This window comes from Scyliorhinus canicula, chromosome 21 (genome assembly GCF_902713615.1).
Source record: "Scyliorhinus canicula chromosome 21, sScyCan1.1, whole genome shotgun sequence".
NCBI classification, from domain to species: Eukaryota; Metazoa; Chordata; class Chondrichthyes; order Carcharhiniformes; family Scyliorhinidae; genus Scyliorhinus; species Scyliorhinus canicula.
The window spans coordinates 15,382,876-15,409,897 of record NC_052166.1 but is presented as its reverse complement, the minus strand read 5'-3'; the positions used below and the strand labels follow the sequence as shown (position 1 = coordinate 15,409,897).

General features: G+C 52.3%; 1 protein-coding gene across 2 annotated transcripts in view; it reads right to left on the bottom strand.

The window, feature by feature from the left end:
- Nucleotides 1–27,022, bottom strand: part of mamdc4 (MAM domain containing 4) — a 119,296-nt gene that overhangs the window by 23,209 nt on the left and 69,065 nt on the right. Inside the window, exons 11-12 of one of the 2 annotated variants that reach the window (XR_005458551.1) lie at nucleotides 21,079–21,211; nucleotides 7,062–7,173 (exon numbers count right to left, since the gene is read on the bottom strand). Coding sequence is in view for 1 of the 2 variants with exons in the window: in XM_038782582.1 (XP_038638510.1) it covers nucleotides 7,062–7,179; nucleotides 21,084–21,211 (246 nt within the window). In the remaining variant the exon portion in view is untranslated. Of the gene's footprint in view, nucleotides 1–7,061; nucleotides 7,180–21,078; nucleotides 21,212–27,022 lie in introns of both variants that reach the window. The other variant, XM_038782582.1, reaches the window with a different exon arrangement.

Genomic DNA, 27,022 nt, shown 5'->3' with positions numbered 1-27,022 from the left:
CTCGAGGTAGGTTCTTTACTCAGAGCGTGGTTAGGGTGTGGAATGGACTGCCTGCTGTGATAGTGGAGTCGGACACTTTAGGAACTTTCAAGCAGTTATTGGATAGGCACATGGAGCACACCAGAATGACAGAGAGTGGGATAGCTTGATCTTGGTTTCGGACAATGCTCGGCACAACATTGAGGGCCGAAGGGCCTGTTCTGTGCTGTAGTGTTCTATGTTCTATGTTCTTCTCGTTTTGGCATCGGGTAATGCTGCCGCATGATGTTGTGGTTTAGATCCTTGGGGTCGATGCAGATCCGAAGCTCCCCTGACGGCTTCTTGACGCAGACCATGGAGCTGACCCAGTCCGTGGGTTCTGTGACCTTTGATATGACGCCCTGGTCCTGGAGGTCCTGTAATTGATGCTTGAGGCGGTCCTTGAGGGGTGCCGGCACCCAACGTGGTGCATGAATTACAGGGGTGGCGTTCGGTTTGAGCAGGATTTTGTATCGGTATGGGAGCGTGCCCATTCCGTCGAACACGCTGTGGTAATGCGTGATGATGTCATCAACATCAGCCTGGAAGTTTTCTTCAGGTGAGGCCGTTGCCTGTGACGATGACATAGATACAAAGATAGGTGGAGGGGCAGGTAGTATTGAGGAGGTGGGGAGGCTGCAGAAAGATTTAGACAGTTTAGGAGAATGGTCCAAGAAGTGGCTGATGAAATTCAACGTGGGCAAGTGCGAGGTCTTGCACTTTGGAAAAAAGAATAGAGGCATGGACTATTTTCTAAACGGTGACAAAATTCATAATGCTAAAGTGCAAAGGGACTTGGGAGTCCTAGTCCAGGATTCTCTAAAGGTAAACTTGCAGGTTGAGTCCGTAATTAAGAAAGCAAATGTAATGTTGTCATTTATCTCAAGAGGCTTGGAATATAAAAGCAGGGATGTACTTCTGAGGCTTTATAAAGCACTAGTTAGGCCCCATTTAGAATACTGTGAGCAATTTTGGGCCCCACACCTCAGGAAGGACATACTGGCACTGGAGCGGGTCCAGCGAAGATTCACACGGATGATCCCAGGAATGGTAGGCCTAACATACGATGAACGTCTGAGGATCGTGGGATTATATTCATTGGAGTTTAGGAGGTTGAGGGGAGATCTAATAGAAACTTACAAGATAATGAATGGCTTGGATAGGATGGACGTAGGGAAGTTGTTTCCATTAGCAGGGGAGACTAGGACGTGGGGGCACAGCCTTAGAATAAAAGGGAGTCACTTTAGAACAGAGATGAGGAGAAATTTCTTCAGCCAGAGAGTGGTAGGTCTGTGGAATTCATTGCCACAGAGGGCGGTGGAGGCCGGGACGTTGAGTGTCTTTAAGACAGAAATTGATAAATTCTTGATTTCTCGAGGAATTAAGGGCTATGGGGAGAGCGCGGGTAAATGGAGTTGAAATCAACCATGATTGAATGGTGGAGTGGACTCGATGGGCCGAATGGCCTTACTTCCGCTCCTATGTCTTATGGTCTTATGGACATGGTGTGGACTTGCTGAACTAGGTTCAGGAGCTTGCAGGCCCGAGCACCGAGCAGGGATTCTCTGTCAGGTCCTACGATCTCACGGTAGCATTGTGGATAGCACAATCGCTTCACACCTCCAGGGTCCCAGGTTCGATTCCGGCTTGGGTCACTCTCTGTGCGGAGTCTGTACATCCTCCCCGTGTGTGCGTGGGTTTCCTCCGGGTGCTCCGGTTTCCTCCCACAGTCCAAAGATGTGCAGGTTAGGTGGATTGGCCATGATAAATTGCCCTTAGGGCCCAAATTGCCCTTAGTGTTGGGTGGGGTTACTGAGTTATGGGGATAGGATGGAGGTGTTGACCTTGGGTAGGGCGCTCTTTCCAAGAGCCGGTGCAGGCTCGATGGGCCGAATGGCCTCCTTCTGCACTGTGAATTCAATGTAAAACCGCAGTGTCGCTTTAATTGACACTCCAAGTTGGCACGAGCCACTGGCAGCTATGGCATTGCCATTATAGTCAAGGAGCTAGCAGGCTGGTGGAAGAAGACTTGGTCTGACGTGGATGGTGTCGAGATCGGATTTCGAGATGAGGTTCGCCAATGCCCCGGTGTCCAGTTTGAACCGGATGCGAGCCTTGTTTAACTGTGAGGACAGCGCACCACTCATCGTCATGATCCACGCTGAGGATCGGGAGGTGCTTCACTATCTTGGAGAAAGGCTTCGTAATGATGACCACCCGGAATGGGGATTTGAGGCACTCAGCATCAGGGTCTGTTGGGCTGTCGGGGTCGGAGTCTGGCATGGCCTGCTGTATTGAATGGACACTTCTGCACCGTGTCTGGGATCGCTGGATGCTGGACAGTGGAGCAGATCTGCAAAGGGCTGCGTAGTGGCCAAGCTTGCCACACTGTAGACACCGTCGTGATTTTGCCGGACATTGCCGCTTTAAATGGGCGGAGCCACAATTCGGAGAACGCACGTTTCGATGGCGATGGTGAGGGTGAGCTGCTTAACTTTCAGGAGCTGCTGGCGAAGGGAATCGGAGTCGACCCCGAAAACGATCTGATCCCGGATAATGGAATCAGCTGTCGGGTTATAGTTACATGACTGCGCGAGGGTGCGGAGATGGGTCAAAAAGAATTGAAAAGGTTCATCCTTACCCTGAAGCCTCTGCTGCAATACGTACCGTTCAAAGCTCTCATTCACCTCAACGTCTCAGTGGCTGTTGAACTTCAGCAGGACTGTTTTAAATTTTGTCTTGTCTTCGCCTTCAGCGAATGTAAGGGAGTTGTAGATGTGGATGGCGTGGTCCCCGGCTGTGGAGAGGAATAGTGCGATCTTCCTGGTGTCCGACGCGGCCTCGAGGTCGGTGGCTTCGATATATAGTTGGAACTTCTGTTTGAAGATCTTCCAATTTGCACCGAGTTTGTCGGCGATGCGGAGCAGCGGGGGAGGGCGGACGTTGTCCATGTCATCGGATGGCTGTTTGCTGGTCAACGCTGATTCACTCAAGGTAGGTCCGTCAATTTTCAGCATCACATCACACCCATGATGTGTTGGGCAGGCTGGGTCAACGTGGACTGCACTTGGTGCAGTGTAGCGAGAGACAGACCACCAACATGATTTTGTTTAACGTCTTAACTACTATACATGTTTAACTGTGGGTTGACACTATACTGACTTGACTGGAGACCTAGTACTAGCCTGACCAGACTTACTAACTACCGCATGGTGTTGGCACTGGCTAGCTCATGGACTCTGACTCTCTCAGTGGCTGGATCCAGAGAGAGCGGGAAACCCAGTGCCCTCTGGCTTTATAGTGGTAGTGTCCTGTCTGGTGATTGGCTGCTGTGTTCTGTGTGCTTACTGGTCATCCTGTGTGTCAATCACTGCCTGTCTGCACTCCATTATATACATAGATATATGTTATGACAAACACCACCTCTGCCGTTCTTTCCGGTTCGGTACTCCACAAGCCCAGTGGTAGTGGCAGCCCTGAGAGTCTGGGGGCAATAGAGGCAGCACATGAGACTGGAGGGGCCGTCGGTGTGGTCAACGATCTGTGACAATCATCGATTCACTCCAGGGGGGCTGGATGGGGGCTTTAGGGAGGTAGCAGAGGGCAGGGATTGGGACTTTTCATTGAGGAAGGTTTCCCGAGCCTGGAGGAGCTAGAGGAGGAGTTTGGGTTCCCCAGTGGGAAAGCATTTTGGAATCTGCAGGTCCGGTACTTTGTCCGGAGGCAGGTTCCAAGCTTCCCTCGCCTCCCTCTAAGGGGATTACAGGATAAGCTGATGTCAAAAACAGGGGTTGGGGAGGGTCTCAGAAATATATAAGGAACTGATGGAGTGGGAAGGGGTCCCAATCGGGGAGGTGAAGAGGAAGTGGGAAGACGAGTTGGAAGTTGGGCTATGGGAGAAGGCCCTGAGGCATCCTCGTTGTGTGCCAGGCTGAGCCTGATCCAGTTCAAGGTGTTCCCAGGGATCACATGGCTGTGGCCCGGATGAGGGAGGTGGAGGACAGGTGTGGGATGTACGGTGGCAGTCCGGCTAATCATGTACACATGTTTTGGACGTGTCCAAACCTGATTTTGGCAGGGATTCTCAGATGTCACGTCAGAAGCCCTGGAAGGGAGCATTACACTGAGTTCTGAGATGGCAATATTTGGAGTGTCGGAAGATTCGGGAGCTCAGAGGGGGAGAAAGGCCAACGTTTTGGCCTTTGCCTCTCTGGTGACCCGGAGACGGATTTTGCTGGCTTGGAGGGACTCGCAGCCTCCAAAGTCGGCTTTCTATAGATATGTCAGGAATAAAAGAATGACTAGGGCAAGAGTGGGGCCAGTCAAGTACAGTGGTGGGAAGCTGTGTGTGGAGTCCGCGGAGATAGGAGAGGTGCTAAATTAGTATTTTTCGTCAGTATTCGTACAGGAAAACGACAATGTTGTCGAGGAGAGTACTGAGATACAGGCTACTAGACTAGAAGGGCTTGAGGTTCATAAGGAGGAGGTGTTAGCAATTCTGAAAAGAGTGAAAATAGATAATTCCCCTGGGCCAGATGGGATTTATCCTAGGATTCTCTGGGAAGCTAGGGAGGAGATTGCTGAGCCTTTGGCTTTGATCTTTATGTCATCTTTGTCTACGGCATTGTGCCAGAAGGCTGGAGGATAGCAAATGTTGTCCGCTTGTACAAGAAGGGGAGTAGAGACAACCCTGGTAACTATAGACCAGTGAGCCTTACTTCTGTTGTGGGCAAAGTCTTGGAAAGGTTTATAAGAGATAGGATGTATAATCATCTGGAAAGGAATAATTTGATTAGAGATAGTCAACATGGTTTTGTGAAGGGTAGGTCGTGCCTCACAAACCTAATTGAGTTCTTCGAGAAGATGACCAAACAGGTGGATGAGGGTAAAGCAGTTGATGTGGTGTATATGGATTTCAGTAAGGCGTTTGATAAGGTTCCCCACGATAGGCTATTGCAGAAAATACAGAGGCATGGGATTCAGGGTGATTTAGCAGTTTGGATCATAAATTGGCTAGCTGATAGAAGACAAAGGGTGGTGGTTGATGGGAAATGTTCAGCCTGGAGTTCAGTTACTAGTGGTGTACCACAAGGATCTGTTTTGGGCTGCTGCTGTTTGTCATTTTTATAAATGACCTGGAGGAGGGCGTAGGAGGATGGGTGAGTAAATTTGCAGATGACACTAAAGTTGGTGGAGTTGTAGACAGTGCAGAAGGATGTTACAAGTTACAGAAGGACATAGATAAGCTGCAGAGCTGGGCTAACAGGTGGCAAATAGAGTTTAATGCCGAAAAGTGTGAGGTGATTCATTTTGGAAGGAATAACAGGAAGACAGAGTACTGGGCTAATGGTAAGATTCTTGGTAGTGTGGATGAGCAGAGAGATCTCGGTGTCCATGTACATAGATCCTTGAAAGTTGCCACCCAGGTTGAGAGAGTTGTTAAGAAGGCGTACAGCGTGTTAGCATTTATTGGTAGAGGAATTGAGTTTCGGAGTCATGAGGTCATGTTGCATCTGTACAAAACTCTGGTGCGGCCGCATTTGGAGTATTGCATGCAGATCTGGTCGCCGCATTATAGGAAGGATGTGGAAGCATTGGAAAGGGTACAGAGGAGAATTACAAGGATGTTGCCTGGTATGGAGGGAAGATCTTATGAGGGAAGGCTGAGGGACTTGAGGCTGTTTTCATTAGAGAGAAGGTTAAGAGGTGACTTAATTGAGGCATACAAGATGATCAGAGGATTAGATAGGGTGGACAGTGAGAGCCTTTTTCCTCGGATGGTGATGGCTAGCACGAGGGGACATAGCTTTAAATTGAGGGGAGATAGATATAGGACAGATGTCAGAGTTAAGTTCTTTACTCAGAGAGTAGTAAGGGCGTGGAATGCCCTGCCTGCAACAGTAGCGGACGCCAACACTAAACGCATTCAAATGGTCATTGGATAGACAGATGGACGATAAGGGAATAGTGTAGATGGGCTTTAGAGTGGTTTCACAGGTCGGTGCAACATCGAGGGCCGAAGGGCCTGTACTGCGCTGTAATGTTCTATGTTCTATGTGGGTCAGTGACATGGCAGAATTTCTCAGGCTGGAGACGATTAAGTTCACCTTAAGGTGTTCATTACAGGGGTTCGCTCGGAGGTGGCAGCCGATCATCGACTTCTTTAAGGAAAACTGACCATCAGCAGGAGGGGGAGCGGGAATGCGGGGGGGTGGGGAGGGGGGGTGGGGGGGGGGGGGAGGCTTGGAAGTGGAGAATAAGGGTAGGGAATCTAATGTAGTTAGGAGTTAGGGCGGGGGGAAGTTGGGTACGTTACTGTGGGTTTTTGCGTGTGTCGACCGCTCTGTTATTTAGAATGTTAAAAAGTTAAAATGACAAATGCCTCAATAAAATGTTTTCAAAAAAAAAGGAAGATTAATTGACCCCACCAATATCTCGGCCAGGATTCAAATGGTTTTGCTGTTGGCAGCCTAGGAATACACATCCAAATATTATCCAGGTGTACAGATTACACACGCGGATGCCCTTAGCCAACTACATCCTTCAGGCCTTGCACAGCGGATACCCGGGGTTTCGAAAATGAAGATGCTCGCCAGGAGTTACGTGTGGTGGCCAGAGCTCGACGGAGAGGTTGAGCGACTGGTGCAGCAATACACGACTTGCCAGGAGCACCAGAAACTCCCTCCAACAGCCTCATTCCACCTGTGGGAGTGGCTGAGGCACCCCTGGATGTGGTTGCACGCTGACTTCGCTGGCTCCTTCTTGGGATCATTGTTTCTGCACCTGATCGGCGCCCACTCAAAGTGGCTGGACGCTGACCGAATGTCTTCCAGCACTTTGTGAGCCACCATGGAGAGGTTGACCAGTCCACAAGATTCCGTCAGTGACAATTGGACCACCTTCACCAGTGAGGATTTTCCAGGATTTATGCGCTCTAATGGGATGAGAGCTGGGGACCCTACAATCGTCTACCGAAGGACATTCAGACATTGGCGGGGCGAGGAATGTTCAAACAGGAGCTGTTCTTGTTCGACTTGCCTTACCTGAAAATACTTCATCCGTTTTAACCCCATGACAGTTAATTCCAGGATTATAAACAACGTCGTCAATGGCAACAGAACCAACCTCTTCAATGTCTGATTTCACAGCTTTGAAACCCACCTACAGTAAAGATACAATCAGTCAGCAACAGCACCCAGATCGACCCTCAGTAAGACAGTTCGACAGCGCCCATAACCACCCTCACTAAGACAGTCCGACAACCCAGATCGACCCTCAGTAAGAGAAGGCAGACAGCACCCAGATCGACCCTCACTAACACAGTCCGACAGCACCCAGAACCACCCTCACTAAGACAGTCCGACAACCCAGATCGACCCTCACTAAGACAAGGCCGACAGCACCCAGAACCACCCTCACTAAGACAGTCCGACAGCACCCAGAACCACCCTCAATAAGACAGTCCGACAGCACCCAGATCGACCCTCACTAAGACAAGGCCGACAGCACCCAGAACCACCCTCAGTAAGACAGTCCGACAGCACCCAGATCGACCCTCACTAAGACAGTCCGACAGCACCCAGAACCACCCTCACTAAGACAGTCCGACAACCCAGATCGACCCTCACTAAGACAAGGCCGACAGCACCCAGAACCACCCTCAGTAAGACAGTCCGACAGCACCCAGAACCACCCTCAGTAAGACAGTCCGACAGCACCCAGATCGACCCTCAGTAAGAGAAGGCCGACAGCACCCAGAACCACCCTCAGTAAGACAGTCCGACAGCACCCAGATTGACCCTCACTAAGACAAGGCCGACAGCACCCAGAACCACCCTCACTAAGACAAGGCCGACAGCACCCAGAACCACCCTCAGTAAGACAGTCCAACAGCACCCAGAACCACCCTCACTAAGACAAGGCCGACAGCACCCAGAACCACCCTCAGTAAGACAGTCCAACAGCACCCAGAACCACCCTCACTAAGACAGTCCGACAGCACCCAGAACCACCCTCAGTAAGACATAGCCAACAGCATCCAGAACCACCCTCAGTAAGACATAGCCAACAGCATCCAGAACCACCCTCAGTAAGACATAGCCGACAGCACCCAGAACCACCCTCAGTAAGAGAAGGCCGACACACCCAGATCGACCCTCAGTATGGTAAACCACATTATTGTATTATATGTATTGTGCTGTATCGTGCATGCCTGGGCTTGTCTAGGCTGGCTCGCCTGTGGCTCCTCCCCTCAGGCTTCTGTATAAAAGTGGCAAGTCTCCGCCTCTGGACCCAGTTCAAGTACAGAGGCAGGACACATGCTGTTTAGGGGCGTTTATCACTCGACGTGTATTATTGATGGTGTATCAATTTAATACACTAAACGTCTAAAGATGGACTCTTCACTCAAGATGAACTCCTCACTCAAGCCTGATCGCTTGGAACTGGATCCACAAGCAGCCGACGCTACAGAAACATTTGAACACTGGCTAAGCTGCTTTGAGGCGTTCCTCACATTCTTCAACAAGGACTTCACGGACCTCCAGAAGAAGCAGGTGCTCCACGCACAGGTGAGCCCAAGAGTCTTTAACATAAGAACTAGGAGCAGGAGTAGGCCATCTGGCCCCTCGAGCCTGCTCCGCCATTCAATTAGATCATGGCTGATCTTTTGTGGACTCAGCTCCACTTTCCGGCCCGAACACCATAACCCTTAATCCCTTTATTCTTCAAAAAACTATCTATCTTTACCTTAAAAACATGTAATGAAGGAGCCTCAACTGCTTCACTGGGCAAGGAATTCCATAGATTCACAACCCTTTGGGTGAAGAAGTTCCTCCTAAACTCAGTCCTAAATCTACTTCCCCTTATTTTGAAGCTATGGCCCCTAGTTCTGGTTTCACCCGCCAGTGGAAACAACCTGCCCGCATCTATCCTATCTATTCCCTTCATAATTTTAAATGTTTCTATAAGATCCCCCCTCATCCTTCTAAATTCCAACGAGTACAGTCCCAGTCTACTCAACCTCTCCTCGTAATCCAACCCCTTCAGCTCTGGGATTAACCTAGTGAATCTCCTCTGCACACCCTCCAGCGCCAGTACGTCCTTTCTCAAGTAAGGAGACCAAAACTGAACACAATACTCCAGGTGTGGCCGCACTAACACCTTATACAATTGCAACATAACCTCCCTAGTCTTAAACTCCATCCCTCTAGCAATGAAGGACAAAATTCCATTTGTCTTCTTAATCACCTGTTGCACTTGTAAACCAACCTTCTGTGACTCATGCACTAGCACACCCAAGTCTCTCTGAACAGCGGCATGCTTTAATATTTTATCGTTTAAATAATAATCCCGTTTGCTGTTATTCCTACCAAAATGGATAACCTCACATTTGTCAACATTGTATTCCATCTGCCAGACCCTAGCCCATTCACTTAACCTATCCAAATCCCTCTGCAGACTTCCAGTATCCTCTGCACTTTTCGCTTTACCACTCATCTTAGTGTCATCTGCAAACTTGGACACATTGCCCTTGGTCCCCAACTCCAAATCATCTATGTAAATTGTGAACAATTGTGGGCCCAACACGGATCCCTGAGGGACACCACTAGCTACTGATTGTCAACCAGAGAAACACCCATTTATCCCAACTCTTTGCTTTCTATTAATTAACCAATCCTCTATCCATGCTACTACTTTACCCTTAATGCCATGCATCTTTATCTTATGCAGCAACCTTTTGTGTGGCACCTTGTCAAAGGCTTTCTGGAAATCCAGATATACCACATCCATCGGCTCCCCGTTATCTACTGCACTGGTAATGTCCTCAAAAAATTCCACTAAATTAGTTAGGCATGACCTGCCCTTTACGAACCCATGCTGCGTCTTCCCAATGGGACAATTTCTATCCAGATGCCTCGCAATTTCTTCCTTGATGATAGATTCCAGCATCTTCCCTCCTACTGAAGTTAAGCTCACTGGCCTATAATTTCCTGCTTTCTGCCTACCTCCTTTTTTAAACAGTGGCGTCACGTTTTCTAATTTCCAATCCACCGGGACCACCCCAGAGTCTAGTGAATTTCGGTAAATTATCACTAGTGCTCACTAACCTCATCAGGGATGCCCCCTCGTACGCGGAGGCAATAACGCTGCTAAAAGGACATTACGTGAAATTCGTTAACCAGGTATATGCTGGGCACTTCCTCGCCACAAGACATCAACGCCCTAGGGAATCACTCGCAGTGCCTTGCGTATCCTCTTCCGGAACTGTGATTGTCGGGCGATATCGGCTACCCAGCACACGGAGCTGCTGATCCGGGACGCCTATGTCGCGGGCATGCACTAACTATATCCGCCAGCGATTATTAGAAGGCCTCCCAGAGACAGTACTACTCTCCAACTCATTGGAGGTGGCCTCCCAGAACATGGGGGCCTACACCTCCGACCGTGCGGCACCATCGTGGGCGCAGCCACCAACTGACCCGGGTGCGACGCAAGCCTGCGCCTATTACTGGGGCTCGACCTCCAGTCCCATCTCCAGAGCCTTACCTTAAAGTTCAACGGACCCCTGCCCCCCTCACCCTCTATAGCCTCGCGAGCATTAAGGTCGCCCCACCCTCCCTCTTCGCAAACCTCACCCTGTAAGCCCGTCGCTACCAGAAGCAGACGCTACAGTGCCCAGGACAGGGCCTTTATCAGGTCGGAGGTTCAGCGACTCCTGCGAGAGGGGATCATTGAGGCCAGTAACAGCCCCTGGAGAGCCCAAGTGGTGGTCGTCAAGACTGGGGAGAAGCATCGGATGGTCATTGATTACAGCCAGACCATTAACCGGTACACGCAGCTCGATGCGTACTCCCTCCCACGCATATCTGACATGGTCAATCAGATTGCGCAGTATCGAGTCTTCTCCACAGTCGGCTTGAAGTCTGCGTACCACCAGCTCCCTAACCGCCCGGAGGACCGGCAATACGCTGCCTTCGAGGCAGCTGGCCGCTTCTATCACTTCCTCAGGGTTCCCTTCAGCGTCACCAACGGGGTCTCAGTCTTCCAAAGGGAAATGGACTGAATGGTTGACCAGTACGGGCTGAGGGCCACGTTCCCGTACCTAGACAACGTCACCATCTGCGGCTGTGACCAGCAGGACCATGACGAGAACCTCCGGCACTTCCTCCACACCGCTAAACTCCTGAACCTAACTTATAATAGAGAAATGCGTCTTCCGCACAACCCGCCTGGCCATCCTCGGTTACGTCGTGGAACATGAGTCCTCGGGCCCGACCCCGACCGCATGCGCCCCCTACTGGAACTCCCCCTCCCCCACTGCCCCAAGGCCCTGAAGAGCTGCCCAGTGGGTCTCCAATTATGCGGACAAGGCCCGCCCACTGATCAAATCCACGACTTTTCCCCTGACGGCTGAGGCCCAACTGGCCTTCAATCGCATCAAAGCAGACATTGCCAAAGCCGTGATGCACGCTGTGGACGAGTCCATCCCATTCCAGGTGGAGAGCGATGCGTCGGACTTTGCTCTGGCTGCTACACTCAACCAGGCGGGCAGGTCCGTGGCTTTCTTCTCCCGTACCCTCCATGGTTCGACACTCCTCCGTTGAAAAGGAGGCCCAAGCCATCGTAGAAGCTGTGAGACATTGGAGGCATTACCTGGCTGGCAGGCGATTCACTGTCCTCACTGACCAATGGTCGGTTGCCTTCATGTTCAATAACACACAGCGGGGCAAGATTAAGAATGTCAAGATCGAGCTCTCCACCTACAGCTATGATATCCTGTATCGACCCGGGAAGCTCAATGAGCTCCCAGATGCCCTCTCCCGCGGTACATGTTCCAGCGCACAAGTAGACCGCCTCCTGGCCCTCCACAACAACCTCTGTCACCCGGGAGTCACCTGCTTTTGCCACTTCACCAAAGCTTGCAACCTGCCCTACTCCATCGAGGAGGTCAGGACCGTGACCAGGGACTGCCAGGTCTGCACGGAGTGCAAACCGCACTTCTATCAGCCAGACAGAGCACACTTGGTAAAGGCCTCCAGCCCCTTTGAGCGCCTCAGCATCGACTTCAAAGGGCCCCTCCTCTCTACTGACTGTAACGTGTACTTTCTCAATATCATTGACAAGTACTCCAAATTCCCCTTCGCCATCCCGTGCTCTGACATGACCTCTGACACTGTCATCAAGGCCCTGCACAGCCTTTTCACCCTGTTCAGGTTCCCCGCCTCCATCCACAGTGACCGGGGCTCCTCCTTTATGAGTGACGAGTTGCGTCAGTTCCTGCTCACCAAAGGCATCGCCTCCAGCAGGACGACCAGCTATTTTTTAATTTATTTTTTTATAAATTTAGATTACCCAATATTTTTTTCCAATTAAGGGGCAATTTAGTGTGGCCAATCTACCTATCCAGCACATCTTTGGGTTGTGACCCACGCTGACACGGGGAGAATGTGCAAACTCCACACGGAGTGACCCAGAGCCGGGATCGAACCTGGGACCTCAGTGCCGTGAGGCAGCTGTGCTAACCACTAGGCCACCGTGCTGCCCTGGACGGCCAGCTATAACCCCCAGGGCAACGGACTGGTGGAGAGGGAGAACGCGATGGTCTGGAAGACCGTCCTTCTAGCCCTATGGTCTGGAAGTCTCCCAGTCTCCCGCTGGCAGGAGGTCCTCTCCAACGCGCTCCACTCCATCCGGTCGCTCCTATGTACAGCTATTAACGAGATTCCTCATAAACGTATGTTTGCCTTCCCCAGGAAGTCCACCTCCGGGGTCTCGCTTCCGTCCTGGCTGACAGTCCTGGGGCCCGTCCTTCTCTGGCAGCACGCGAGAAGCCATAAAACCAACCCCCTCATCGAGAAGGTCCTGCTCCTCCACGCAAACCCACAATATGCCGATGTGGCACACCAGGACGGAGGCAGGACACGGTCTCCCTTCGGGATTTGGCTCCTGTAGGTTCCCCAGCGACCATCACCACCACCCCCAACCCAACACAGTCTCCCCCCACCCCTGCCCATTTCCCTCACGAACTGACACCCGCAGGCCCACCAGCGACAAGCCCCACCACTACCCCCATATACCGCCACCCCCCCCCCCCCCCCCTTCACCGACTCAACATCTGGGTGAAGAAGAAGATGACAACACACTCCCGGACGCGCAGGTCTCGACGCCGGCGCCCACACCACAGTCGGGACTGAGGCGATGACGGCGGAAGGTCAAGGCCCCAGATAGGCTTGACCTTTAAGGCCACTTCACCCCGCCAGACTCTTTATTAAACAGGGGGTGAATGTGGTAAACCACATTATTGCATAATATGCATTGTGCTGTATCGTACATGCCTGGGCTTGTCCAAGCTGGCTCCGGCTGTGGCTCCTCCCCTCGGGCTTCTGTATCAAAGTGGCAAGTCTCCACCTCCGGACCCAGTTCGGGTCCAGAGTGAGGAGGCTTGTGTTTAGTGTATTAAAGCCTCAGTTACGTTTATCACTCGTCGTGTATTATTGATGGTGTATCACTCAGTAAGTTTTGTGCGGGCCACGAAGAATCCAGCACGAGTTGAAGGATTCAAAGAAATAACATTTATTTACAATAACATATATATACACAACAGTAACTCCTTGCTGCTCACTCTCCTCGAGCCGGTTCCAAACTGGCCAGCTTTATTTATGCAGGGAATCTACCAATGATTTCTCCGCCCGCCCCCCCCCCCCCCCCCCCCCGCCCCCCTCATAGGGGAAGCTCATACTCCCGAAGGATTGTGGGATTGCCATTAGTCCCCAGCCAATGGTAAGCAGGCAGGTTATAACAAGTTCCTTTTGGAGTTATAACAGTAAGATGAGGCCGAGAGTACCCAGAACCACCCACCACCACTGTGACTTCTCCCTCAGTCATAAGGTTGGGATTCAATTGGCACATCAGAACCTCCGCTCAATTCTTGGATACATATGATGTATTGAGGGAGTGCGGCACCGTCAGAGGGTCAGTACTGAGGGAGTGCTGCACTGTCAGAGGGTCAGTACTGAGGGAGTGCGGCACTGTCAGAGGGTCAGTACTGAGGGAGAGCTGCACTGTCAGAGGGTCAGTACTGAGGGTGTGCTGCACTGTCAGAGGGTCAGTACTGAGGGTGTGCTGCCCTGCCAGAGGGTCAGTACTGAGGGAGCGCTGCACTGTCAGAGGGTCAGTACTGAGGGAGTGCTGCACTGCCAGAGGGTCAGTACTGAGGGAGTGCTGCACTGTCAGAGGGTCAGTACTGAGGGAGTGCTGCACTGTCGCAGGGTCAGTACTGAGGGAGTGCTGCACTGTCAGAGGGTCAGTACTGAGGGAGTGCTGCACTGTCAAAGGGTCAGTACTGAGGGAATGCTGCACTGTCACAGGGTCAGTGCTGAGGGAGTGCCTCACTGTCAGAGGGTCAGTACTGAGGGAGCACTGCACTGTCAGAGGGTCAGTACTGAGGGAGTGCTGCACTGTCAGAGGGTCAGTACTGAGGGAGTGCTGCACTGTCAAAGGGTCAGTACTGAGGGAATGCTGCACTGTCACAGGGTCAGTGCTGAGGGAGTGCCACACTGTCAGAGGGTCAGTACTGAGGGAGTGCTGCACTGTCAGAGGGTCAGTACTGAGGGAGTGCTGCACTGTCAGAGGGTCAGTACTGAGGGGGTGCTGTACTGTCAGAGGGCCAGTGCTGAGGGAGTACTGCACTGTCAGAGGGTCAGTACTGAGGGAGTGCCACACTGTCAGAGGGTCAGTACTGAGGGGGTGCTGCTCTGTCAGAGGGTCAGTACTGAGGGAGTGCTGCACTGTCAGAGGGTTAGTACTGAGGGAGTGCTGCACTGTCAGAGGGTCAGTACTGAGGGGGTGCTGCACTGTCAGAGGGTCAGTACTGAGGGAGTGCTGCACTGTCAAAGGGTCAGTACTGAGGGGGTGCTGCACTGTCAGAGGGTCAGTACTGAGGGAGTGCTGCACTGTCAGAGGGTCGGTACTGAGGGAGTGCTGCACTGTCAGAGGGTCAGTACTGAGGGAGTGCTGCACTGTCAGAGGGTCAGTACTGAGGGAGTGCTGCACTGTCAGAGGGTCAGTACTGAGGGAGAGCTGCACTGGGATACTATTCCACACACAGTCGCCGGGATTTTCAGTTTCTGAGACGAGGGGCACGATCGTGCGGCCACGCTACGCCGGAAAGCATCTCGCTGCGACGCAGCACGGCCGGTGTAAGCCAGGAGACCCCATTCCCGGGATTCACCCAGATCGCGACGCCTCGCGAGATTCAATGCGTTGCAAGGACAACCCCGCCCACAATGGGCGGGATCAGTTTTTGACAAATCTACATATTAGAGCTGGGCTGTAAGCCTTACTCTCGTGCCCAGATTCCCGAGGTACCCGAGACGTTGGAATTCAATCCCTTTGCCCTGGGGACTCCGGGTGAGCACAGTTTAGCACAGCTCCCCAGTTGCATGCCCTTTGGCAGGGTGATGCCCTTGTACTGCTAATACCACCTGGGTACACTGACAGGGTCAGCCTGACACCCTGGAAGTGGCACCGAGGTGCCATAATGGCACTGCCAAGCTGGAAGGGGCACTGCCAAGCTGTAGTGTGTGTGATTGGGTCAGGGCTGCTTACCGAGAGTGATGGAGGGGGCTGGGGTCCCATGTTGTGTTTGGGCTGGGGGGAGGTCAGGGATTTTTTTTGTGAGCCCCTGAGATCGGGGCGCCATTTAAACATGGCATCCTGAACCTTCGCTACAACAGGTAGTTCCGGCAAGCACTGCTGCCCATTGTAAAAAACGGGGCTGTGTGTGCCCTCGACTGCACGTTCCCCATTCAGGCTCCATACCCGCTGGCGAGGTAACTTTGAACCCTTTTTGGACGATCGTGCTGTAAGTGTTGACGCCAATGCAGAATTTGTGGACTTTCACGAAAGCAAAATAGGTGCCACACCTGGACGGATTCCGTTACTGCTAAGGGTCTGGCACCGGTGCCACGTGGAACACAATCGATTCCAATGAGAAACGGATCCTGGCAGGGCCCCTCCCCCTTCCCCACCCCAGTCACCATGGCCACTCAGTCCATTCCCCTGCCACCATCCCCCGGGAAACGCCACTGTCCCCACACTGCCCTCGGCACTTAGCCGCAAAATCGGAGAGTCCAGCCCACTGACTCCACACACACTGACTCTCATCGGGAGACAGTTCCACACACACTGACTCTCACTGGGGGACTGTCCCACACACACTGACTCTCACTGGGACACAGTCCCACACACACTGACTCTCACTGGGACACAGTCCCACACACACTGACTCTCATCGGTGGGACAGTCCCACACACACTGACTCTCACTGAGGGACACAGTCCCACACACACTGACTCTCATCGGTGGGACAGTCCCACACACACTGACTCTCACTGAGGGACACAGTCCCACACACACTGACTCTCACTGGGGTACAGTCCCACACACACTGACTCTCACTGGGACACAGTCCCACACACACTGACTCTCATCGGTGGGACAGTCCCACACACACTGACTCTCACTGGGACACAGTCCCACACACACTGACTCTCACTGGGACACAGTCCCACACACACTGACTCTCACTGGGACACAGTCCCACACACACTGACTCTCATCGGTGGGACAGTCCCACACACACTGACTCTCACTGAGGGACAGTCCCACACACACTGACTCTCACTGAGGGACAGTCCCACACACACTGACTCTCACTGGGACACAGTCCCACACACACTGACTCTCACTGGGACACAGTCCCACACACACTGAATCTCACTGGGGTACAGTCCCACACACACTGACTCTCACTGGGACACAGTCCCACACACACTGACTCTCACTGAGGGACAGTCCCACACACACTGACTCTCACTGGGACACAGTCCCACACACACTGACTCTCACTGGGGGACAGTCCCACACACACTGACTCTCACTGGGACACAGTCCCACACACACTGACTCTCACTGAGGGACAGTCCCACACACACTGACTCTCACTGGGACACAGTCCCACACACACTGACTCTCACTGGGGTACAGTTCCACACACACTGACTCTCACTGGGACACAGTCCCACACACACTGACTCTCACTGGGACACAGTCCAACACACACTGACTCTCACTGGGACACAGTCCCACACACACTGACTCTCACTGGGACACAGTTCCACACACACTGACTCTCACTGGGACACAGTTCCACACACACTGACTCTCACTGGGACACAGTTCCACACACACTGACTCTCACTGGGACACAGTCCCACACACACTGACTCTCACTGGGGTACAGTTCCATACACACTGACTCTCACTGGGACACAGTCCCACACACACTGACTCTCACTGGGGGACAGTTCCACACACACTGGCTCTCACTGGGGTACAGTTCCATACACACTGACTCTCACTGGGACACAGTCCCACACACACTGACTCTCACTGGGACACAGTCCCGCACACACTGACTCTCACTGGGACACAGTCCCACACACACTGACTCTCACTGGGGGACAGTTCCACACACACTGACTCTCACTCGGGGACAGTCCCACACACACTGACTCTCACTGGGGGACAGTTCCACACACACTGACTCTCACTGGGACACAGTCCGACACACACTGTCTCTCACTGGGACACAGTCCCACACACACTGACTCTCACTGGGGTACAGTCCCCCACACACTGACTCTCACTGGGACACAGTCCCACACACACTGACTCTCACTGGGACACAGTCCCACACACACTGACTCTCACTGGGGAACAGTTCCACACACACTGACTCTCACTGAGGGACACAGTCCCACACACACTGACTCTCACTGGGACACAGTCCCACACACACTGACTCTCACTGGGACACAGTCCCACACACACTGACTCTCACTGGGGGACAGTCCCACACACACTGACTCTCACTGAGGGACAGTCCCACACACACTGACTCTCACTGGGGTACAGTCCCACACACACTGACTCTCACTGAGGGACAGTCCCACACACACTGACTCTCACTGGGACACAGTCCCACACACACTGACTCTCACTGGGGTACAGTTCCATACACACTGACTCTCACTGGGACACAGTCCCACACACACTGACTCTCACTGGGGAACAGTTCCACACACACTGACTCTCACTGGGACACAGTCCAACACACACTGACTCTCACTGGGACACAGTCCCACACACACTGACTCTCACTGGGACACAGTTCCACACACACTGACTCTCACTGGGACACAGTTCCACACACACTGACTCTCACTGGGACACAGTCCCACACACACTGACTCTCACTGGGGTACAGTTCCATACACACTGACTCTCACTGGGACACAGTCCCACACACACTGACTCTCACTGGGGGACAGTTCCACACACACTGGCTCTCACTGGGGTACAGTTCCATACACACTGACTCTCACTGGGACACAGTCCCACACACACTGACTCTTACTGGGACACAGTCCCGCACACACTGACTCTCACTGGGACACAGTCCCACACACACTGACTCTCACTGGGGTACAGTTCCACACACACTGACTCTCACTCGGGGACAGTCCCACACACACTGACTCTCACTGGGGGACAGTTCCACACACACTGACTCTCACTGGGACACAGTCCGACACACACTGTCTCTCACTGGGACACAGTCCCACACACACTGACTCTCACTGGGGTACAGTCCCCCACACACTGACTCTCACTGGGACACAGTCCCACACACACTGACTCTCACTGGGACACAGTCCCACACACACTGACTCTCACTGGGACACAGTCCCGCACACACTGACTCTCACTGGGGTACAGTCCCACACACACTGACTCTCACTGGGACACAGTTCCACACACACTGACTCTCACTGGGACACAGTCCCACACACACTGACTCTCACTGGGACACAGTCCCACACACACTGACTCTCACTGGGACACAGTTCCACACACACTGACTCTCACTGGGACACAGTCCCACACACACTGACTCTCACTGGGACACAGTCCCACACACACTGACTCTCACTGGGACACAGTTCCACACACACTGACTCTCACTGGGACACAGTCCCACACACACTGACTCTCACTGGGGGACAGTTCCACACACACTGACTCTCACTGGGACACAGTCCCACACACACTGACTCTCACTGGGACACAGTCCAACACACACTGACTCTCACTGGGACACAGTCCCACGCACACTGAGTCTCACTGGGACACAGTCCCACACACACTGACTCTCACTGGGGGACAGTCCCACACATACTAACTCTCACTGGGGGACAGTCCCACACACACTGACTCTCACTGGGACACAGTCCCACACACACTGACTCTCACTGGGACACAGTCCCACACACACTGACTCTCACTGGGAGATAGTTCCACACACACTGACTCTCACTGGGACACAGTTCCACACACACTGACTCTCACTGGGGAACATTTCCACACACACTGACTCTCACTGAGGGACAGTTCCACACACACTGACTCTCACTGGGGGACAGTTCCACACACACTGACTCTCACTGAGGGACAGTTCCACACACACTGACTCTCACTGGGGGACAGTTCCACACACACTGACTCTCACTGGGACACCGTCCCACACACACTGACTCTCACTGGGACACAGTCCCACACACACTGACTCTCACTGGGGGACAGTTCCACACACACTGACTCTCACTGGGGGACAGTTCCACACACACTGACTCTCACTGGGACACCGTCCCACACACACTGACTCTCACTGGGACACAGTCCCACACACACTGACTCTCACTGGGACACAGTTCCACACACACTGACTCTCACTGGGACACAGTTCCACACACACTGACTCTCACTGGGACACAGTTCCACACACTGACACTCACTGGGACACAGTTCCACACACACTGACTCTCACTGGGGGACAGTTCCACACACACTGACTCTCACTGGGACACAGTCCCACACACACTGACTCTCACTGGGACACAGTCCAACACACACTGACTCTCACTGGGACACAGTCCCACACACACTGACTCTCACTGGGACACAGTTCCACACACACTGACTCTCACTGGGGGACAGTCCCACACACACTGACTCTCACTGGGACACAGTCCCACACACACTGACTCTCACTGGGACACAGTCCCACACACACTGACTCTCACTGGGACACAGTCCCGCACACACTGACTCTCACTGGGACACAGTCCCACACACACTGACTCTCACTGGGACACAGTCCAACACACACTGACTCTCACTGGGACACAGTCCCACACACACTGACTCTCACTGGGACACAGTTCCACACACACTGACTCTCACTGGGACACAGTCCCACACACACTGACTCTCACTGGGACACAGTCCCACACACACTGACTCTCACTGGGACACAGTCCCACACACACTGACTCTCACTGGGACACAGTCCCACACACACTGACTCTCACTGGGACACAGTCCCACACACACTGACTCTCACTGGGACACAGTCCCACACACACTGACTCTCACTGGGACACAGTCCCACACACACTGACTCTCACTGGGACACAGTCCCACACACACTGACTCTCACTGGGGAACATTTCCACACACACTGACTCTCACTGGGGAACATTTCCACACACACTGACTCTCACTGGGACACAGTCCCACACACACTGACTCTCACTGGGACACAGTCCCACACACACAGACTCCCACTGGGGTACAGTCCCACACACACTGACTCTCACCGGGGGACAGTTCCACACACACTGACTCTCACTGGGGAACATTTCCACACACATTGATTCTCAATGCCTTCAAGGTGTAGTTACTATTATAGGTAACAAGCTGTAGATGGATTGGGCACCGCTGTGGGGAGATGTGTGCTTTTCTGTCTATTTGGTACGATCTTTGTTTTTCTGACTCTGTGTAACCCTGCTGCCAGGCACAATTAGTGGTTTTGAACAAAGCAAATGAATGCAGCGTCTCAGTCATGGACTAGGGTAAAATGGTGGAAAAGTGTGACCCACTTGGAATACGACGGAACTCTCCACGGTGATATTCGCACATCGCCATTCCGCACTCTGCGAATCCTTGGCCTCCCAGATGACAGGCTCCTGGTCAGCGTGGTAGCGAAAAACCTTCAGGGCTCCGTGCACTAAAAAAAACAAGCAACGAAGATCAGGAAGAAGGAATGTCTGTCAGCGTGAGTCCCACCGAGCAGGACTGGAATGCTGACTAGATTTCTGATGGTTTGCAAAGGTGTGACAGCAATTAAATCAGACCGCATGGTTCGGTTGGAGCAGCAGGTGGATGCACTGAGGAGCATGCAGGTGGCGGAAAGCGTCATAGATAGCAGTTATATAAATGTGGTCACACCCAAGGTGCAGGCAGAGAAATGGGTGACCACCAGAAGGGGCAGTCAGTGCAGGAATCCCCTGTGGTTGTCCCCCTCTCAAACAGGTATACCCCTTTGGATACTGTCGGGGGGGATAGCCTATCACGGAAAACAGCAGCAGGCAGAGCAGCGGCACCACGGCTGGCTCTGATGTTCTGAAGGGAGGGTCAAAGCGCAGAAGAGCAATAGTCTAAGGGGACTCTATAGTCAGGAGCATAGATAGGCGCTTCTGTGGATGTGAAAGAGACTCCAGGATGGTATGTTGCCTCCCTGGTGCCAGGGTCCAGGATGTCTCCGAATGGGTAGCGGGCATCCTGAAGGGGGAGGGCAAAGAGGCAGAGGTCGTGGTACATATTGGTACTAACGACATAGGCAGGAAGGGGCATGAGGTCCTGCAGCAGGAGTTCAGGGAGCTCGGCAGAAAGTTAAAAGACAGGATCTCTGGGGTTGTAATCTCGGGATTACTCCCTGTGCCACGTGCCAGTGAGGCTAGAAATAGGAAGGTTGAGCAGCTAAACACGTGGCTAAACAGCTGGTGTAGGAGGGAGGGTTTCAGTTATCTGGACCACTGGGAGCTCTTCTGGGGCAGGTGTGACCTGTGTAAGAAGGACAGGTTGCATCTAAACTGGAGAGGCATAAATATCCTGGCCGCAAGGTTTGCTAGTGTCACACGGGAGGGTTTAAACTAGTATGGCAGGGGTGTGGGCACCGGAGCAATAGGTCAGAAGGTGAAAACATTGAGGGAGAACTAGGGAATAGGCCAGTATGGTTCTGAGGCAGAGCAGACAGGGAGATGTTGCTGAAAACAACGGGTCTGGTGGCCTGAAGGGCATATATTTTAATGCAAGAAGTATAACAGGTAAGGCAGATGAACTTAGAGCTTGGATTAGTACTTGGAACTATGATGTTTTTGCCATTACAGAGACCTGGTTGAGGGAAGGTCAGAATTGGCAGCTAAACATTCCAGGATTTAGATGTTTCAGGCGGGATAGAGGGGGGTGTAAAAGGGGTGGAGGAATTGCGCTACTGGTTAGGGAGAATATCCCAGCTGTACTGCGGGAGGACACCTCAGAGGGCAGCGAGGCTATATGGGTAGAGATCAGGAATAAGAAGGGTGCAGTCACAATGTTGGGGGTTTACTACAGGCCTCCCAACAGCCAGTGGGAGATAGAGGAGCAGATAGGTAGACAGATTTTGGAAAAGAGTAAAAGCAACAGGGTTGTTGTGATTGGAGACTTTAACGTCCCCAATATTGACTGGGACTCACTTAGTGCTAGGGGCTTGGACGGGGCAGAGTTTGTAAGGAGCATCCAGGAGGGCTTCTTAAAACAATATGTGGACAGCCCAACTAGGGAAGGGGCTGTACTGGACCTGGTATTGGAGAATGAGCACGGCCAGGTAGTAGAAGTTTCAGTAGGGGAGAATTTCGGGAACAGTGACCACAATTCAGTAAGTTTTAAAGTGCTGATGGACAAGGGTAAGAGTGGTCCTAGGCTGAATGTGTTAAATTGGGGGGAGGCTAATTATAACAATATTAGGCGGGAACTGAAGAACCTAGATTGGGGGCGGATGTTTGAGGGTAAATCAACATCTGACATGTGGGAGGCTTTCAAATGTCAGTTGAAAGGAATTCAGGACCGGCATGTTCCTGTGCGGAAGAAGGATAAATACGGAAATTTCGGGAACCTTGGATAACGAGAGATATTGTAGGCCTCGTCAAAAAGAAAAAGGAGGCATTTGTCAAGGCTAGAAGGCTGGGAACAGACGAAGCCTGTGTGGAATATAAGGAAAGTAGGAAGGAACTTAAGCAAGGAGTCAGGAGGGCTAGAAGGGGTCACGAAAAGTCATTGGCAAATAGGGTTAAGGAAAATCCCAAGGCTTTTTACACGTACATAAGAGGTTAGCCAGGGAAAGGGTTGGCCAACTGAAGGATAGGCAAGGGAATCTATGTGTGGAGCCAGCGGAAATGGGCAAGGTACTAAATGAATACTTTGCATCAGTATTCACCAAAGTGAAGGAATTGGTAGATGTTGAGTCTGGAGGAGGATATGTAGATAGCCTGGGTCACATTGAGATCTAAAATGACGAGGTGTTGGGCGTCTTGAAAAATATTAAGGTAGATAAGTCCCCAGGGACTGATGGGATCTACCCCAGAATACTGAAGGAGGCAAGAGAGGAAATTGCTGAGGCCTTGACAGAAATCTTTGGATCCTCACTGTCTATAGGTGATGTCCCGGAGGACTGGAGAATAGCCAATGTTGTTCCTTTGTTTAAGAAGGGTAGCAAGAATAATCCAGGGAACTACAGGCCGGTGAGCCTTACGTCAGTGGTAGGGAAATTGAACAAAGAACATAGAAAATTACAGCACAGGAACAGGCCCTTCGGCCCTCCCAGCCTGCGCTGATCCAGATCCTTTATCTAAACCTGTCTCCTATTTTCCAAGGTCTACTTCCCTCTGTTCCCCGCCCGTTCATATATCTGTCTAGATGCATCTTAAATGATGCTATCGTGCCCGCCTCTACCACCTCCGCTGGCAAAGCGTTCCAGGCACCCACCACCCTCTGCGTAAAAAATTTTCCACGCACATCTCCCTTAAACTATCCCCCCCTCACCTTGAAATCGTGACCCCTTGTAACTGACAGCCCCAACCTTGGAAAAAACCTGTTGCTATCCACCCTGTCCATACCTCTCATAATTTTGTAGACCTCAATCAGGTCCCCCCTCAACCTACGTCTTTTCAACGAAAACAATCCTAATCTACTCAACCTTTCTTCATAGCTAGCACCCTCTATACCAGGCAGCATCCTGGTGAACCTCCTCTGCACCCTCTCTAAAGCATCCACATCCTTCTGGTAATGTGGCGACCAGAACTGCACGCAGTATTCCAAATGTCGCCTAACCAAAGTCCTATACAACTGTAACATGACCTGCCGACTCTTGTACTCAATACCCCGTCCGATGAAGGCAAACATGCTGTATGCCTTCTTGACCACTCTATCGACCTGCGTTACCACCTTCAGGGTACAATGGACCTGAACTCCCAGATCTCTCTGTACATCAATTTTCCCCAGGACTCTTCCATTGACCATATAGTCTGCTCTTGAATTTGATCTTCCAAAATGCATCACCTTGCATTTGCCTGGATTGAACTCCATCTGCCATTTCTCTACCCAACTCTCCAATCTATCTATACTTTTTTGTATTCTCTGACAGTCCTCCCTGCTATCTGCAACTCCACCAATCTGCAAACTTGCTAATCAGACCACCTATACCTTCGCCAGGTCATTTATGTATATCACAAACAACAGTGGTCCGAGCACGGATCCCTGTGGAACACCACTAGTCACCTTTCTCCATTTTGAGACACTCCCTTCCACCACTACTCTCTGTCTCCTGTTGCCTAGCCAGTTCTTTATCCATCTACCTAGTACACCCTGAACCCCATACGATTTCACTTTTTCCATCAACCTGCCATGGGAAACTTTATCAAATGCTGGAGAGAATTCTTCGAGACAGGATCTACTCCCACTTGGAAGCAAATGGACGTATTAGTGAGAGGCAGCATGGTTTTGTGAAGGGGTTGTCGTGTCTCACTAACTTGACAGAGTTTTTCGAAGAGGTCACAAAGATGATTGATGCAGGTAGGGCAGTGGATGTTGTTTATATGGACTTCAGTAAGGCCTTTGACAAGGTCCCTCATGGTAAACTGGTACAAAAGGTGAAGTCACATGGGATCAGGGGTGAGCTGGCAAGGTGGATACAGAACTGGCTAGGTCATAGAAGGCAGAGAGTAGCAATGGAAGGGTGCTTTTCTAATTGAAGGGCTGTGACTAGTGGTGGTCCGCAGGGATCAGTGCTGGGACCTTTGCTGTTCGTAGTATATATAAGTGATATGGAGGAAAATGTAACTGGTCTGATTATTAAGTTTGCAGATGACACAAAGGTTGGTGGAATTGTGGTTAGTGATGAGGATTATCAGAGGATACAGCAGGATTTAGATCGTTTGGAGACTTGGGCGGAGAGATGGCAAATGGAGTTGAATCCGGACAAATGTGAGGTGAGGCATTTTGGAAGGTCAAATACAGGTAGGGAATATACAGTGAATGGTAGAACCCTCAAGAGTATTGAAAGTCAGAGATCTAGATGTACAGGTCCACAGGTCACTGAAAGAGGCAACACAGGTGGAGAAGGTAGTCAAGAAGGCATACGGCATGCTTGCCTTCATTGGCTGGGGCATTGAGTATAAGGGGCGGAATTCTCCGACCACCCGCAGGGTCGGGGAATCGCCTGGGGCCGGCGTAAATCCCGCCCCCGCCGTGGCCGGAATTCTCCGCCACCCGGGAATCGGTGGGAGCCGGAATCACACCCCGCCAATCGGTGTGCCCCCAGCGCCGAAGTTCCGCCGCTGACGGGCCAATCCCGCCGAAGTGGTTTAAACCACCTCTGTGCCGGCGGGATTGGCGGCGCGAGCGGGCCCCCGGGGTCCTGGGGAAGGCGTGGGCCGATCGGACCCCGGGGGTTGCCCCCACGGTGGCCTGGCCCGCGATCGGGGCCCACCGATCGGCGGGCGGGTCAGTGCCGTGGGGGCACTTTTTCTTCCGCTGCCACCACGGCCTCCACCATGGCCGCTGACGCTCCGGCGCACGCGCGGACCGGCACAGTTCTTTCGGCCAGCCCCGACGCCAGGCGCCAAAGGCCGTTGGTGCCAGTTTTGGCACCATCCGCGAAGCGGGAGCCACTCCGGCGCAGGCCTAGCCCCTAAAGGTGCGGAGAATTCCACACCTTTGGGGAGGCCCGACGCCGGAGTGGTTGGTGCCACTCCACTACGGGACCCCCCGCCAGGTAGGGGAGAATTTCGCACAAGAATTGGCAAGTCATGTTGCAGCTGTATAGAACCTTAGTTAGGCCACACTTGGAGTATAGTGTTCAATTCTGGTCACCACACTACCAGAAGGATGTGGAGGCTTTAGAGAGGGTGCAGAAGAGATTTACCAGGATGTTGCCTGGTATGGAGGGCATTAGCTATGAGGAGCGGTTGAATAAACTCGGTTTGTTCTCACTGGAACGACGGACGTTGAGGGGCGACCTGATAGAGGTCTACAAAATTATGAGGGGCATAGACAGAGTGGATAGTCAGAGGCTTTTCCCCAGGGTAGAGGGGTCAATTACTAGGGGGCATAGGTTTAAGGTGCGAGGGGCAATGTTTAGAGGAGATGTACGAGGCAGGTTTTTACACAGAGGGTAGTGGGTGCCTGGAACTCGCTGCCGGAGGAGGTGGTGGAAGCAGGGGCGATAGTGACGTTTAAGGGGCATCTGGACAAATACATGAATAGGATGGGAATAGAGGGATACGGACCCAGGAAGTGTAGAAGATTTTAGTTTAGACGGGCAGCATTGTCGGCATGGGCTTGGAGGGCCGAAGGGCCTGTTCCTGTGCTGTACTTTTCTTTGTTCTTTGTTCTAAAGCAGGACTGGGGAAACCTGCTGCCGGCGATGGCACGCCGCCGAGGGACACTTGACTGGAGAGGCGGAGAATTCTCCCCTCAGTTTCCCCCTCCACAGACGCTGCCC